General features: G+C 42.7%; 1 protein-coding gene across 1 annotated transcript in view; it reads left to right on the top strand.

The window, feature by feature from the left end:
• Positions 1 to 15820, top strand: part of LOC138268716 (extracellular calcium-sensing receptor-like) — a 77846-nt gene that overhangs the window by 36890 nt on the left and 25136 nt on the right. The window contains exon 3 of the mRNA XM_069218647.1: positions 8829 to 9662. Within this exon, the coding sequence (XP_069074748.1) occupies positions 8829 to 9662 (834 nt within the window). The remainder of the gene's footprint in view (positions 1 to 8828; positions 9663 to 15820) is intronic.

Genomic DNA, 15820 nt, shown 5'->3' with positions numbered 1-15820 from the left:
AATTGTCCTGAAAAAAAGTAGAATTACAGAATTTCCCTTGAAAGAACTTCTCCTGTTTTGCTTTTGAACCAAATCTGCGCCTGTTTTCAGGCGTACCCCTTGGAAAGCCATGTGACTTTTTTGGTCATTCCAACAAAAAAGAATATAAGTTTAGGAACAGCATTTTTTCTTGGGGAGAAACTACTTCCAAAAGTGACAACAAAGGTTGGGTGTTGCTGGATTCCCTTTCCACATGCAGGATGAGATTCATTCCCGCCCTTGCGTAGTGTAAAACTCCAGTGACATCTAGGGTGGAAAACGGAAGGAGAACAATTTAGAAATGTTCACAAAATTACATTTGTAGGTGTTTCCAATTGCAAAACAGCTAATCATACCTCGTTTGCACCCACTATCCACCCCTTGAGTGAAAGTGTTTGTTACTGTGTGCTGCAGTTGTGTACGTTTACACAGGATTATATGGGTTATGACTGCTATGTGTAAATTTGTGACCCCCCTAGCTGGAGTAAATCCAGCCATTTTTGCTTGTAACACACTGTTAAAACAAAGATGCCTTAATAAATTGTGCCCCAAACGTTTATGTCTACATGTGCAATAACTGTATCCCTGGCACACAGTCATTGAAGACCAGCCAAATAAATTATCAGAGTTCCACATCCCTGCACAACAATTGATTATTGCTTGCAAAGTGGCAGTCTGATATGTAAATTGGTGGGCTGTGAGAGAACCTCCATGGCTTTTACGGTGGCAGACAATTTTCTTGCGCTATTACATGACTTCCTCCATTATTCACACAACTCAAAATAAATCTATGGTAGAAGTCAAATTAACCATATTCACTACATTCTAGTAATTCAGCTTATGGTTGTGGTGACCAACTACAAATAGCTGTACTGAGATAACAGTTTTTAAAACCTTGTGCCTGATTCACAAAGGTAAACAAATGCTTTTGTGTTTTTTTATGAGATTTTGCTATTCATAAAGGAAATTCATGAGTAGTGTCTTTACGAGTGTGGAGCCCCCACACTAGAAGCAGAGGCTCCACACATAAAAGGATAGGCAGTGCAAGGCTGAAGGTCACTTCTCTGTAACACTCCTGGAGCAGCTCCCAGTCACCGCTGGTGGTCGCTACAAACAGGCGTGATACCAGGCTTGATTGTTCTAGCTCCAACCCCCTCCAATTAACAGTCTAATACCTTAGTTCTCATAGTATTTGATTGTCTATTTTAAATCATATTGCTAAAATAAAACACAACTTTCAGACATGTAAGCATCAACAAGACTTAGAAATGGCAAACAATGTGTCATCTCAATTTACATATAGATAACTTGCTCCTATAAAAAATGTAAGCCTGGATAGGAGGCGGGCATGAACATACACTTTTGCGTTTGTCTAAAACCTCACACTTTCTAATAAAAAGTGATTAAAACATCTGCAAACAAGCCCAAAATAAAAATAGAAGAGGCTTAAACAGGCCTTGTCACAGCGTTCATGACATTCATCAATTGTTAGTTGAGATAACACATTTTTTTAAACATTTCTGAACTCAAAAGCTCATAAAAAATGTATACCAATGCATACAATATTGCAATAAAATGTTGCATAAAAACAAGACGTGTATTATCATATGTGAATTGAGAGATCAAAAGGCAAACCAGGCAAAGTATGTTGTCGATATCTCATCAGGTTGATTGTGAAAGAAAAACTGAAAGAAAGGGTCACACTTTCCTTTAGCACAGTCTTCATTGGTTTTCAGAAAGGCAAGAACAGTCTTTTTCCCTTTTATAATGGATGAAGAAATGATTTCAACTTAGTTCATTTCTTTCCAATTGTTGATAATGTCGTATAGTTACACTGTTTTTAGGGGCCTTTGCCGTAGAGCTTGAGGCAATTGGAACAGCATAGGTATGTTTATTTTGTTGCCCTATTGCCTTTCATTTGACAACGGATGGTGAAGGAGATGGGGTATGCACTGGAACAGATTTTGTAGATCTAGTGAATCCTGGGTGGATGACATCTCTTGTGCATTAACTCTAGTCCGTGGTTCAGTCTTTAAAGGTATTGGTCGAACATTGGATGGGTAGCTTGTCCATTATAGTGCACGCATTTCACAATTTGCAACGTCACTATTCAGCAATAGGCTTGGTGCATCTTTATTGGTCATAGCATTTGTTTCACCTTGATGAACTCATTGATGGCAGTTCCAATGAAACTTCTAGAACACTTTCTTACAAACAGTTTATGCATCAAAAGACTGGTTTCACTTGTGAAGCATCCAAATCGCAGAAAGGCAGAGTCCATTACTCGCCTGGGACAGTCAGCCACTCGTATCCAGATAGAATGCTAGAGTTTCTTGCCGTAGATTCTTGGTGCCAAACCCATACTTGGAATTCATTCTGGATGTTAGACTGAGTTTTATTTTCTAATCCAGAGAATGATTAGAATGCCACAACTGATTATCAGAAGAATTGTTGTAAATCTTCCAAACAGACTTGAGAACAATGAATGAAACAAGCACTGGAAAAGCCAATAAGTCTTGGCTATGCGAGACCTATTGACTTTGAAAATATGTTTTTAAGTCATGTTATACTGTCATGGCTGAAAGTAAAAATAAAACACTATGGTGCAGTCAATGCTGCCCATGTCATATAATTTTGTTTTACTTTGAACCATGCTGCACAGCAGCCACACTGCTGGACACCATGGCAAAAAGATGCAGCCACCGCACAGAAGCTAAGACGACAATCTATATCAAATGAAGCACATACCAAGAAAAAAAGAGGTTAAACTGAAGAAAAGTCAGACGTGCTAGGGGTATGCAAGCGGATCATCAAACCTTGGAAATTACTATTCCGCATGCAATGTCTTCGTCAAGTGTCATAACTGTGGCAGCAGCCCTCTGCACATGAGATAGCTGGGATGCATTAGCATCATAGATAAGCTTCCAGCTGTGCTCACCCACATGCGATAACTGGGGTGCAATAGCATCATAGATAAGCTTCCAGCTGTGCTCACCCACGCACATTCTCAAATTTAACAACACCAAAAAGAGGAGTTCCAAGAGCGCACCTACTAGCAACTTCAGATTGCACCAGTAATAATCAAATGAGCAGCTGTTTGCTCCCAGCCTCTGCATCACTTAATGACTGTTAGCTGTGAACACCACAAACAAATGACTGTCAGGGAATGGAGGGCAGTAGGAAGCAGATGGGTGAGTAAAAAAACCTGATTCACATGCCACCATCATGTTGTAAAAAACAAAATAGTTTGTCCATCCACTCCATTGAATGGTCGCTCATACAACATTTAAAATAAAACGTCACACTTACTGTTACTCTAAATACAAACCTACTATCATACCGAATAACAAACAAGAGAGTATGTGGCGTAATGGTCAGAGCTGACGACTTAGTAGCTGTGGAAGCAGGTTCGAGACCCATCATAGGCTTACATCCTGTGATTCTGTGCAAATCACTGAATCTCACTGTGCCCACAAAATAGAGGAATGTGATCTTATGCAATATATCTGGTGTTTATGTGAAGTGCTCCAATACATTTGATTTGTATTGTCTCTATACAAAACTGAAAACAAAAAGAAACAAAAAAACGCAGGGCTGTGAAGGAGGCGGAGGAAAAATACAGAAGACAATGAACACAACCTACAAACACTGCAGCCACACACAGACTGCTTTAGTAGTCAGAGCCATTTCTCAACATTTCTCTTCCGCTCAAGAGGAGGGGGCAGGCAGAGGCATGAAAGGAAAGTAAAGGCCTTTCCTTTCCTTTCATGTCTCTGCAAGTATTTCTGCTGCCCGATCCCGATACAATCGTGCAGCAGAAATGCCCACTAGACACCAAAGAATATTATTTTCATACTTACGTATAAGGGGAGCGGCCCCTTGGGCAAGGGCCGCTCCCCAGTGGGGCAAAATATTTTTAGGCCTTTTCTGCCCCCATGGGGGGCAGAAACCCCTAAACACCAGGGATATATATATATTTTTTGTTTACTTTATGTTTTTATGTATGGGAAGTGACCCCTTAGGCAAGGGTGGCAACCCTGGGGGGCAAATTGTATTTAGGACGTTTCTGCCCCCTTTGGGGGCAGATCGGCCTACTTTTATTAGGCTAACCTGCCCCCAAGGGGGGCAGAAACCATTAGACACCAGGGATTTATATATTTTTTGTTTACTTTATGTTTTTATATATGGGGAGCGGCCCCTTAGGTAAGGGTCGCTCCCCGGGGGGGGGGGCAAATTTATTTAAGGTCATTTCTGCACCACTTGGGGGCAGATCAGCCTATTTCTGTTCGGCTGATATCCCCCGGGGGGTGGGGGGGCAGAAACCACTTAGGCACCAGGGATTGGTGTGTGTGTATGTGTGTGTTTTGTTTGGGGGGGGCAGCCCCTTCGGCAAGGGTCGCTCCCCCTGGGGGCACATTACTGTTGGCCATATCTGCCCCCTTGGGGCCAGATCAGCCTATTTTTGGAAGGCCCATCTGCCCCCAAGAGACCAGGGAAGATTTTTTTTTTTCAGAATAAGAGGGTGGGGTTAATAGATACCAGCGAATTAAAAAAAAAAAAAAAAATAATGTGGTGGTGGCTACCAACCAGTATGGGTTATGCCCCCACCCTAACTGAAGGGGGTAACAGTCTGTCAGCTCTCCCCCGCACACTAAAACATCTTATCCTATGGCAAGCAAGAGGACATTTGATTATTTTGGGTTTTGGTTTTACATTTGGGTCATGAGAGCTTGGCTAACTCTCAAAACCATCCCACTTGGAATGGTGAGGGTTGCACTTTTTGGACTTTGGGACGCTGCCATGTAGAAAAATCCACAAGACCTAGACACATCTGAAAACTAAACATCTGGGTGAGTCCAGGGTGGTGTGGTTCACATGCACCCGCACCATTTTCTTACCCACAATGGCCTGCAAACCTCCAAATTTGCCTAAAATCACACATTTTTCCCACATTTTTTTGATGGAACCTTCCGGAATCTGCAGGAATCAACAAAATTCCTACCACCCAGCATTGTCTCATCTATACTGATAAAAATTCTGCCGCACTTGTCAGCCTAAAATGTTTTTCTTCAAGCTACCCTTTGTGACCCTCTTTGGTTCCCCCTCAATTTCGACATATTCTTGGCTCTTCTCTGTCACGGACACTTGGCCCACCTACACAAGGAAGGTATCATTTTTACCGGGAGACTGAGGAGAACGTAGGGTAGTAGGAAATATGTCTTGGTGCGGCGATCCCACTCAGAAATGTGGTAAAATTTGATTTCTTAGCTAAATTTAAGGTTTGCTGAGGATTCTGGGTAAGAAAACATTAGGGGATCCATGCAAGTCACACCTCCCTGGATTCCCTCAGGTGTGTAGTTTTCAGAAATATTTGGGTTTGTTAGGTTTCCTTATATGGCTGCTGAGCCCAGAACCAAAAACACAGGCCCCCGCAAAAAACAGGTAGTTTAGTATTTGATCATTTTGATGTGTCCAGATAGTGTTTTGGGGCATTTCCTTTCGCGGGCCCTAGGCCCACCCTCACAAGTGAGATACCATTCTTATCAGGAGACTTGGGGGAACGCTGGGTAGAAGGACATTTGTGCCTCCTCTCAGATTCCAGAACTTTCTGTCACCCAAATGTGAGGAAAAAGGTTTTTTTGGGCCAAATTATGAGGTTTGCAAAGGATTCTGGGTGACAGAACCTGGTGAGAGCCCCACAAGTCACCCCATCTTGGATTCCCCTAGGTGTCTAGTTTTCACAAATGTGCAGGTGTTGTAGGTTTCCTTAGGTGCCGGCTGAGCTAGAGGCCAAAATCCACAGCTTGGCACTTTGCAAAAAACAGCTCTGTTTTCTTTGGGAAAATGTGATGTGTCCACATTGTGTTTTGAGGCATTTCCTGTCACAGGCGCTAAGCCTACCCACACAAATGCGTTACCGTTTTTATCGGGAGACTTGGGGGAACGCTGGGTGGAAGGAAATTTGTGGCTCATCTCAAATTCCAGAACTTTCTGTCACTTAAATGTGAGGAAAAAGTGTTTTTTTAGCCACATTTTGAGGTCTACAAAGGATTCTGGGTAACAGAACCTGGTGAAAGCCCCAGAGGTCACCACATCCTGGATTCACCTATGTGTCTAGGTTTGGTAGGCTTCCCTAGGTGTCGGCTGAGCTACCGGCCAAAATCTACAGCTAGGCACTTTGCAAAAAACACATAAGATTTCAATGTAAAAATGTGATGTGTCCATGTCGCGTTTCCTGTTGTGAGCATTAGGCCTACCCATGCAAGTGAGGTACCATTTTTATCGGGAGACATGGGGGAACACAGAATAGCAAAACAAGTGTTATTGCCCCTTGTCTTTTTCTACATTTTTTCCTTCCAAATGTAAGACAGTGTGTAAAAAAAATGTCTATTTGAGAAATGTTCTGTAATTCACATGCTGGTATGCCCCCCCCGGAATTCAGAGATGTGCAAATACCCACTACTTCTCAACACCTTATCTTGTGCCCATTTTGAAAATACAAAGGTTTTCTTGATACCTATCTTTCACTCTTTATTTCAGCAAACGAATTGCTGTATACCTGGTATAGAATGAAAACCCATTGCAAGGTGCAGCTCATTTATTGGCTCTGAGTACTTAGGGTTCTTGATGAACCTACAAGCCCTATATATCCCCGCAACCAGAAGAGTCCAGCAGACGTAACAGTATATTGCTTTAAAAAATCTGACATCGCAGGAAAAAGTTAGAGTAAAACATGGAGAAAAATGGCTGGTTTTTTCACCTCAATTTAATTTTATTTTTATTTCAGCTGTTATTTCCTGCAGGAAAACCTTGTAGGATCTACACAAATTACCCCTTGCTAAATTCAGAATTGTGTTTACGTTTCAGAAATGGTTAGCTTTCTGGGATCCAGCATTGGGTTCACACCCATATCTGTCACTAACTGGAAGGAAGCTGAAAGCAGAAACAAATAGAAAAAATGGGGTATGTCCCAGAAAAATGCCATAATTGTGTTGAAAAATTGGGTTTTCTGATTCAAGTCTGCCTGTTCCTGAAAGCTGGGAAGATGGTGATTTTAGCACCGCAAACCCTTTGTTGATGCCATTTTCAGGGAAAAAACCACAAGCCTTTTTCTGCAGCCCTTTTTCCCATTTTTTTTAAATAAAATGAAATGTTTCTTGTATTTTGGCTAATTTCTTGGTCTGCACAAACGCTGGGTACTTCTAGAATCCCTAGGATGTTGGAAAAAAAGGACTCAAATTTGGCATGGGTAGCTTATGTGGACAAAAAGTTATGAGGGCCTAAGCGCAAACTGCCCCAAATAGCCAAAAAAAGGCCTGGCACCTGAGGGGGAAAGGGCCTGGAAACGAAGGGGTTAAATGAAATAAGGAATTCCCCAATTGTATCCTATGGAAGAAGTAGGCCTCACAGTAGTGAAAATGAATTTGGGCGTTTTTTACTACGATGACATGTAAAACATAAAAGTACATGTCCAACCTTTTAATTACACTGCACCCTGCCCTATGGCTACCTAGGGCCGACCTTATGGGTTACTTATATGTAATAAAAGGGGAGTTTAAGACTTAGCAAGGGGTTTTAGATGCCAAGTCTACGTGGCAGGGGAACACTGCATTCAGACTTTAATGGCTGGCCTGGAGCATGTTTTAGAGGGCTAGTTAAGTGGGTGGCACAGTAGGTGCTGCAGGCCTACAGGTAGCATTTAATTTACATGCCCTGGGTATAGGTATACCACTCTAAAGGGACGTAAAAGGAAATTAAATATGGCAATTGGTTATAAACCAATGTAACCATGTTTTAGGGAGAGAGCACTAGGACTTGAGCACTATTTAGCAGTGGTAAAGTGCACAGAGTCATAAGGCCAAAAAGAGCAAAAATCCAGCAAAAATGTAGGAGGAGGAAGCAAAAAAGATTGGAGTGACTCTGTAAAGAGGGCCAGTTTGATATTATATGTATGTGGTTTTATTTTTGACCTTTTTTGTTAAGTAATTTTTTTGATTGCTTACTTTCTTAATGTTGTTTGATGACAAATCCCAGAATGCTGTACAAAAGCCATTAAAACCTAGGATTGGTTAATATTTTGCGACAATATTTTGTTTTTATTAAGCAGTTGCTTTTGTGACCTACAAGTGCATACCAGAGCATCATTAGTGATCATTAAATAAGTGCATACATTTAACAGAAAAGCTGTATGTATGAGGCCCTGTGGTGTGCTGACATATTTGTATACAGGGTTTGGTGTGGTTTACAACAAAGAATTTATGTTATACAATAAATATTGAATAGCTTATATTATAATAATTGAAACATAATCTATCAATACCCCGTGGGAAATAGCAGTGATCAGTTGAGTGCAGTGGTGGGCTCAGTGCAAGTGCACTGTTCCAAACGAGTTCAGTTATATATGGAGGTAAAGGAAGAAGTGCTCCATCCAATGCTAATTAAAACGAACATGGAGTAAGGTATGTTTGTAACTTGTTTCTAAGTAAATGAACATGCCCTTCCCTACCTGTATTGAGAACATCAAAGGAGCTTGACCATGCAGTATTTCTGTTCTTTGCTTGACATAGGAAATTGGTAGTACTGTGAATGGCATTCAATTTAGAGCCTGCATCCAGGAAATCAAGGAGAGATGTCAATATAGTACTCAATAGGTGGAAAAGAATACAAGTGGCTATTTCCTCAATAACGTTTAATGACAATAAGTGAAAACAATATATAAGCAGCTCCTGTTCCTCCTTCCTGACACCTTCACCTCCTTATTTACAATTTATCTTATGGAATAAACATTTGGTTGTATGTATTTTTTACAGATCAGTTATTCTGCTTCAAGTCCACTCCTGAGTGACCGAAATGAGTTCCCATCCTTCTTCCGAACTGTTCCCAGTGATGACTATCAGTCCTGTGGACTGGCCCAATTGCTGTTGCACTTTGAATGGACTTGGGTTGGCCTGTTGGCAGATGATGATGACTATGGCCAATATGGAATACAACTTCTAAGGGAAGAGCTTGTCAATGCTGGGGCTTGTATAGCTTTCTGTGAGACCATTATCACAGGTCGGGCTGACAAGAACGCTTTTCATATTGTTCAGGTCATAAAGAAATCATCCGCAAATGCTATTGCCATCTTCTCCAATGCTGCCAGTTTGGCTGAGGTTCTAGATGAGATGATGGAACAGAATGTCACTGGGAAGGTTTTGATTGCCACTGAGGGTTGGTCAACATCAGGATTTATGTTTATGGAAAAATATTCAGAAATTCTCAGTGGCACCATTGGTTTTGAAATCTACAGTGGAGAAATACCAGGCTTTGAAGAGTATCTCACCGGCTTACACCCTTTAAGAACCACAGATGATGTGTTTCTTCAAGAGTTCTGGGAAGAAACATTTGGCTGCAAGCTTCACTATGGAAAGCGACGATCAATGGATGTCTACAGCAATGACACTCTAGTGTGCACTGGTGCAGAGAAGTTGGAAAGACTCCAAGTAAACCCCACCGGTATCACCAGTTTTGGCTATCCCTACAAAATTTACACTGCAGTTTATGCTATTGCACGGTCTTTACATGATCTGAGCATTTGTAGAATGGATGGCACTTCCTTTGATCAGAGGACCTGTGCTGACATCATGAGTTTACAGCCATGGCAGGTAAGAACCTTCATGAGTATCATTGAAAAAGTCTATGATTGAAATTAAATTGATGGACTTAATGGGACAAAGATTTTGTTAGCTGATGGTAATTGTGACTCAGTGCATGGCATAGTATGTGGATAGCTGTGAAAAGTGTAATTTGTATGTGCAATTGATGTTTTCATATTTCACCTTAGTGTATGATGCTCAAGAGACATTAAAAACATTAAAAAGTTAATGAATTTGCTAAATTAGGGGCATGGTTCACATGTGCTAAAGCTGGCAATACTACATTTATTGTGATCATTTGTGTCATGTATAATATACTTTTCAAAAACAGCATGTCATATTTTATTTCTAAACTTGAAATATGTTTCACTGCATTTTATGCCCTTCTCTTGGATTATTCTTAGAATTGTTCTTGCAAAACACCAATTTAAAAGTGTATTTCCCACAATTCATTTTCAGTTTTATTTACATATCTGACGGATGGTAAGGTTGAGTACATAGTGTACTTCACTGTATTAGCTGTATGTCATTCTACCTTGTTTCTGCCTGATTTTTGAATGTTTAATCATCAGAGAAATCTACTTTTTCAGGTTCATGCTATAGGCCAAAAGGCTGACAGAACTTTTGCATGTATTTATTTTTTGGGTGACATTCCATTTTATTAAAGAAGGCCTAGCTAGGCAGTGACTCACTTTGACTGAGTCTTACCAGCCTCCAAGGTCTACTGCTTAATGTGCAAAATGAGAATTCTTTAACTGTAGACCATTGTGGCCCTAGTGAGCTGAAATGGAGAGAAAATCGATTAAATGAGGCTTTCCAGGAAGACATGCTTCTTATCCATGAAATGTGAAAATGTTCCTCTGAGTGATTACACACAGGCATTACTAGGAGGCCTTCAGCCTGGGGTCTGTGAAGATTTAATCCAATAGTAAGATATAGGCCCTCATTTCGACCTCGGCGGTCTTTTGGAAAGACCGCTGAGGTACTGCCGCGCTGAAGACCGCCAGTGCAGGTGGTTTTCCGTGCAGCGTATTATGACTGCTGGCAGCCCTCCATCCTTTTTTGGACGGAGAGCCGCCAGCAGCCATACTGGCGGTCGTCGGGGAAGTGGAGGCTGCTTCACCTCCACCGCCCCGTCATCAGAACACCGCCCACCGAATCACGTCCCATGATTCAGCGTGGGGGTGTTCTGGTGACGGGGTGCTGGCGGCGGAGCAGCCCCTATGGTTCCCATCCCCTCCCGGAGGATCACTGGACACGGTAAGGTGATCGTCCGTTAGGGGAGGGGGTAGGGGGTGTTGTGTGCGTGCATGGGGGTGTGAGTGTGTAGAGGGGGTGTGTGAGTGCATGTATGCATGCGGGGTGTTGTGTGTTTAAAAATGTGTGCGTTTTTGTATATTTGACTGTGAGTATGTGTGCGTGTATGTCTGTATGTATGTGTGCGTGTATATCTGTGTGTGTCTGCTGGAATGCTTGTTAATATGTGTGCTGGTATGTGTGGTGGTGGTGTCTGTGTGGGGGAAGGGGGGTGTGTGTCAATGTGGGGGGGTAGGGTACTACCACCTTTGGGGGGGTGGTAGAGGGGTTGGGGTGTGGGGAGAGGACTCTGAGGCGGGGGAGACCCTGTCAGTGCCAGGGAAGGAATTCCCTGGCACTGATAGTGCCTACCGCCATGGATTTCGTGGCGGTTCCAAACCACACGAAATCCATGGTGGTATGAAGGGTCCTGATACCGCCAGCGGTCTGGTGACGGCCGCCGGGCTGGAGACCGAAGTCTCCAGCCCAGCGGTCATCACCGCCCTGGCGGTCGGAGTGGAGAAGTGGCGGATGACCATGGCGGTAACCACCATGGTCATAATTCCATTTTCTTTTCCGCCGGCCTGTTGGCGGTATTACCGCTACTTCTCCCCTGTCCGCCATGGTCGTAATGAGGGCCATAGTCTTCCTCAAATTGCAAATCCTAGCTCTGAATAAATAACAATAGATTACATGCAGATCTTATTAGCTTCAGAATTACTGCAGAGTCCCAAACTTAATACAAAATGTGATCTTTTCAATCAATCAATCAATCAATCAAGCACTTTTTGTAGGGTGGAAGCTTGTCGCCCCGGGGGGTCCACAGGCGCAGGTTTGATGCTGTGGTGTTTGCCTGGCTGGTGGTGGTGATGGTCAGACAACCAGGTTGTAAGCTCTTTTCTGAAGTCCTTCAGGGAGTAGGATGTGCGTAGGTGGAGGGGAAGGATGTACAAGAACTTGGGGCGAGGTGGGAGAAGGAGCGCCTCTGAGGCGTATTGTGGCAGATGCGGGGGATCTGTGCCAGGACGAGGGCGGTCGAGTGGAGTTCTGTGGTGGGTTGGTGGAATGTGATGCAGTTGTAGATGTAGGTGGGTCTGGAGTTGTGGAGACCTTTGTATGTGTGTGTGAGGAGTTTGAAGAGCTGTCTTTGTTGTATGGGGAGCCAGCGGAGGGCTCTGAGGTAGGGAGTGATGCTGGTACTTCTAGGGAGGTCGAGGACGAGTCTGGCTGCAGAGTATAGGCGGCCTAGGAGCTGTTTGGTGGTTCCGACGTGGAGTGCATTACCGTAGTCAAGGTGACTGGAAATAAGGACCTGGGTGACTGTCTTCTTTGTGGAGATGGGTATCCTGTGGAAGATCTTGTGTAGCCTGCATAGGATGTTGAAGCAGGCAGAGGAGACAGCATTGATTTGTTGGATTTGTTGTTTCATGGACAGATGGGTGTCCAGGATGATCCCAAAGTTGCATGCGTGGCTAGTGGGTGCGGGTTGAGGACCGATGGTGGTGAACCACCAGGTGTTGTCCCGGGGGAAGGCTTGATTCCAAAGATGAGGATCTCATTTTTGTCAGAGTATAGCTTGATGCAGTTGGACTTCATCCAGACGGCAATGTCCGTCATGGTGCTTTGAAAGATGGTTTGTGTGAAGGTGGTGTCATCTGCGAGGGTGAGGACAAGCTGGGTGTCGGCTGCATAGGAGATTATGTTGAGTCCGTGGGTGTGGACGATGTCAGCTTGAGGAGTCATGTAGACATTGAAGGTGGTGGGGCTGAGGGAGGAGCCATGAGGGACGCCGCAGATGATGTCTTTTGGGGCCGAGATGAAGGGCGGAGGATCCTCTGAGTACCGCCGGTGTAGAAGGAGGAGATCCAGTTGAGTGCTTTGTCTTGAATGCTGATCATGTAGAGACTGGTGATTAGAGTGCTATGGGATACGTAGCACTTTAATCACGTATTAGAAAGCTGCAGATAAGTCGAAAGTGGCAGATAAGAAACTGCATTTGCGGATTGCAGTCTAAACCTCGTTGGTTTGGTTACACACATAAAGACTTGATGACCGAAAATACTGTGGGCCATCTCCTGATGAACATTTTGTTTAAAATTGCATTTTTTATGAAATCATGGCAATATTATACGTGTTACATACAAAGATAGTGAGACTTTGGACGTTTTTTGATTTATAAATATATTCAATAAATTGATTTTAAAGTCATGTTTAGCATACATGTGAGACACCCAGGCCTCATGGGACTCTCAGTAGGTGTCTATATATGCATATTAAATAATAATAAATCATATGGTTTTGTTGAGTAAATGGATTGGACAAATTTGTCTCGCCAGAGTGATCCTTCTTTTTAGTTCTCTAGCCTCAGCTCTAGTGGGCCATTTGTGCTCCCATCTGACATATGTTTTTCTCTTCCAAGCATAGGCATGTGGTAGTGGATATGAACAAGTCTTTCTTGTTTCACTATTGAAGGACCATGCTTCTTTAAAATACTTTTAATCTGAAGTCATGTAGTCTATTTGTTATGCTAAAATAAGGTTTATATGTGATATGCTTTTTTATATTAAGTGTTTTGAGTCCACTCTCCATGAGCACCGGGCACGAAAACCTAGGTCTTCCTATGAGTAGTGTGTCCTTATATGTGGTGAAAGGTTCGCTATTATTTGTAAGCAATTTAGCCATGATAATGAGGCAGATGGTGAAAACTCCGGATCCTACGTTGAGCAGACAAGCAGATTCTCACGGGGAGCACATATATAAGTGTATTTCTAATATGTCTCCTAATATTCTTGCTGGCTATTAGCTACATTCATATTTATTTTCTCATGCCCATATAAAGAACTAAACCGATACATTTTCTAAGACAGTCTTTTTCACATTTAACTACAATGGCACCTAAACAATTTTTGCCCTACCAAAAGAGTTCTAGTTCTCAGAACATTATCCATTTGACACAAATAGTGATGAAATCCTTTCAATTGTTTGTTAGAATTGTAACTAATACACGCTGAACCACAGGCCAATAAGTAAAATTTCTGGTCCCTGAGTATCATACAGCTAACGGATTTATTTCTCCCTGTAATGTAGTAGTGTGTAGACATTTGTTGGGATATTAGAACGTTTTGGGAAAAAGGTAAAAACTGAAGAAGTGGTAGAATAAGAACAGCTTTCCTTTGGTGATGGCTTGTGTGACAAGGTTGAGGAAATGGCTGCTATTCATTTCAAACTCTACATTTGGTGATGATGACAATATACCACAGTCGGTCCCCGATAGATGAAAAAAGGAAGTTGCAAATGGTGTTCCTCGTTTCCTTGAGAATTACACATGGCCAGCAGAAACTCAGAGGTTGAGAAAAAGATCTAAACTGTTCATCACAAAGAAGAACAAGCATTGGCATTTCAGATTTTTCTACTTTGAGTGTTGCATGCGGCACAGGCACATTGCTCACCGTGCACTCACATGAGCAGAGTCTTTTACCTGTGTACTAGAACTAGTAGCAGAAAAAAAGAAACAGCATTTGCTTGCTCTGATTCCGATGGACTATGGGCACCACTATCAGTGCTTGAGAAGCAGTGCAAAGCATGTCATTAGACATGTAAGGCTGCAGCCAAGAGGTGAATTATTCAGGACGAGAGCTGGTAACTTTCTAGTACACCTTGCACTATGTCTTAAGAACTGTTCATAGATTAGTAGCAACCTGTGGAGGATGTCCAAGTGGGGTTTAACAGAAGTGAACTGAGGTACATTAATAAACAGACATGGCAGTTGCACAATCTGAAGGTTGCAGAAAACATATTATGTTAGGCCAAACAAGACTGTTATCCTTCCATCCAAACAGGATGAGCTGGATGCCTGGACCTGCACTTCTCCCTGCAACTCAGAGGCAAGGAAAACGTTTCCTTAAGATCTTCAAAGGGAGTTACTTGTAGCAACTATCTTGTTGACATGCATGTAGATGGTAAGGTCAACATTGGTAGTAACACCAACATTTTGGGTTACAGTAGCAAAGGCTGGGAGTGGGCCAAGAATGCTTCTGTCCAACGAACTCCTTCATTTTAACTTCTTTCAACTGAGGGTGATTGGTCATCTAATATGTCATTAAATCAAGATTGCCCCAAAATGTAAGGCGGAATTAAAAGTTTATATTACTTAGTTGTATCAAATGATTTGAAGCAACTAAAGCTGTAAGCTAAAAGATTTAAAAAAAGTGCCCAATAATTTTTAATTAGTCAATGTCCTGTGTTTTTACATTTAAAAAGTAAAACATACTTTAATTCACACGCAACTAAATGCTGAACTAAAAATTACAAATGCACATAACTAAATCAAGACCTCTCTAGCACCCCCATTGAACTAGAGTGCTGTGTCAGAATGTACCTTAGTGTCAAACAATGTATAGCCACTGCCTGTGGTGTTTATATAAGGAAGTTTGTCCTTTAGTTGTTATGACAGGGTTCTCAGTGGAAACCCCATTCCTCTTACATATGTCACAGTGTTGACAATCAAAACCCCCTTCTAGGGCATTTGTCAAAGAGTTCACAATATAACTCCTGACTTTAGAGAAGCAAAGAACTTGGAAACTCACATCAATAGCAATACATTAATGTCTAAGGGGGTCATTACGACCTTGGTGGGCGGCTACCGCCGCCCGCCAGGCGGTAACCGCCATGCGGCCGCCAATGCGGCCGCACTCGGACGGCCCCCATTATGACATTCCCGCTGGGCCGGCGGGCGCAAACCAAGTTTGCGCCCGCCAGCCCAGCGGGAATGAGGCCGCAACATAGGAGCCGGCTCCTAATGGAGCCGGCGGTGTTGCGGCCGTGCGACGGGTGCAGTTGCACCCATCGCGCTTTTCACTGTCTGCTATGCA

The sequence above is a fragment of the Pleurodeles waltl genome, chromosome 12 (genome assembly GCF_031143425.1).
Source record: "Pleurodeles waltl isolate 20211129_DDA chromosome 12, aPleWal1.hap1.20221129, whole genome shotgun sequence".
Lineage (NCBI taxonomy): Eukaryota > Metazoa > Chordata > Amphibia > Caudata > Salamandridae > Pleurodeles > Pleurodeles waltl.
Note: the sequence above shows the minus strand (reverse complement) of the source record. Positions and strands in the feature narration are given on the sequence as shown.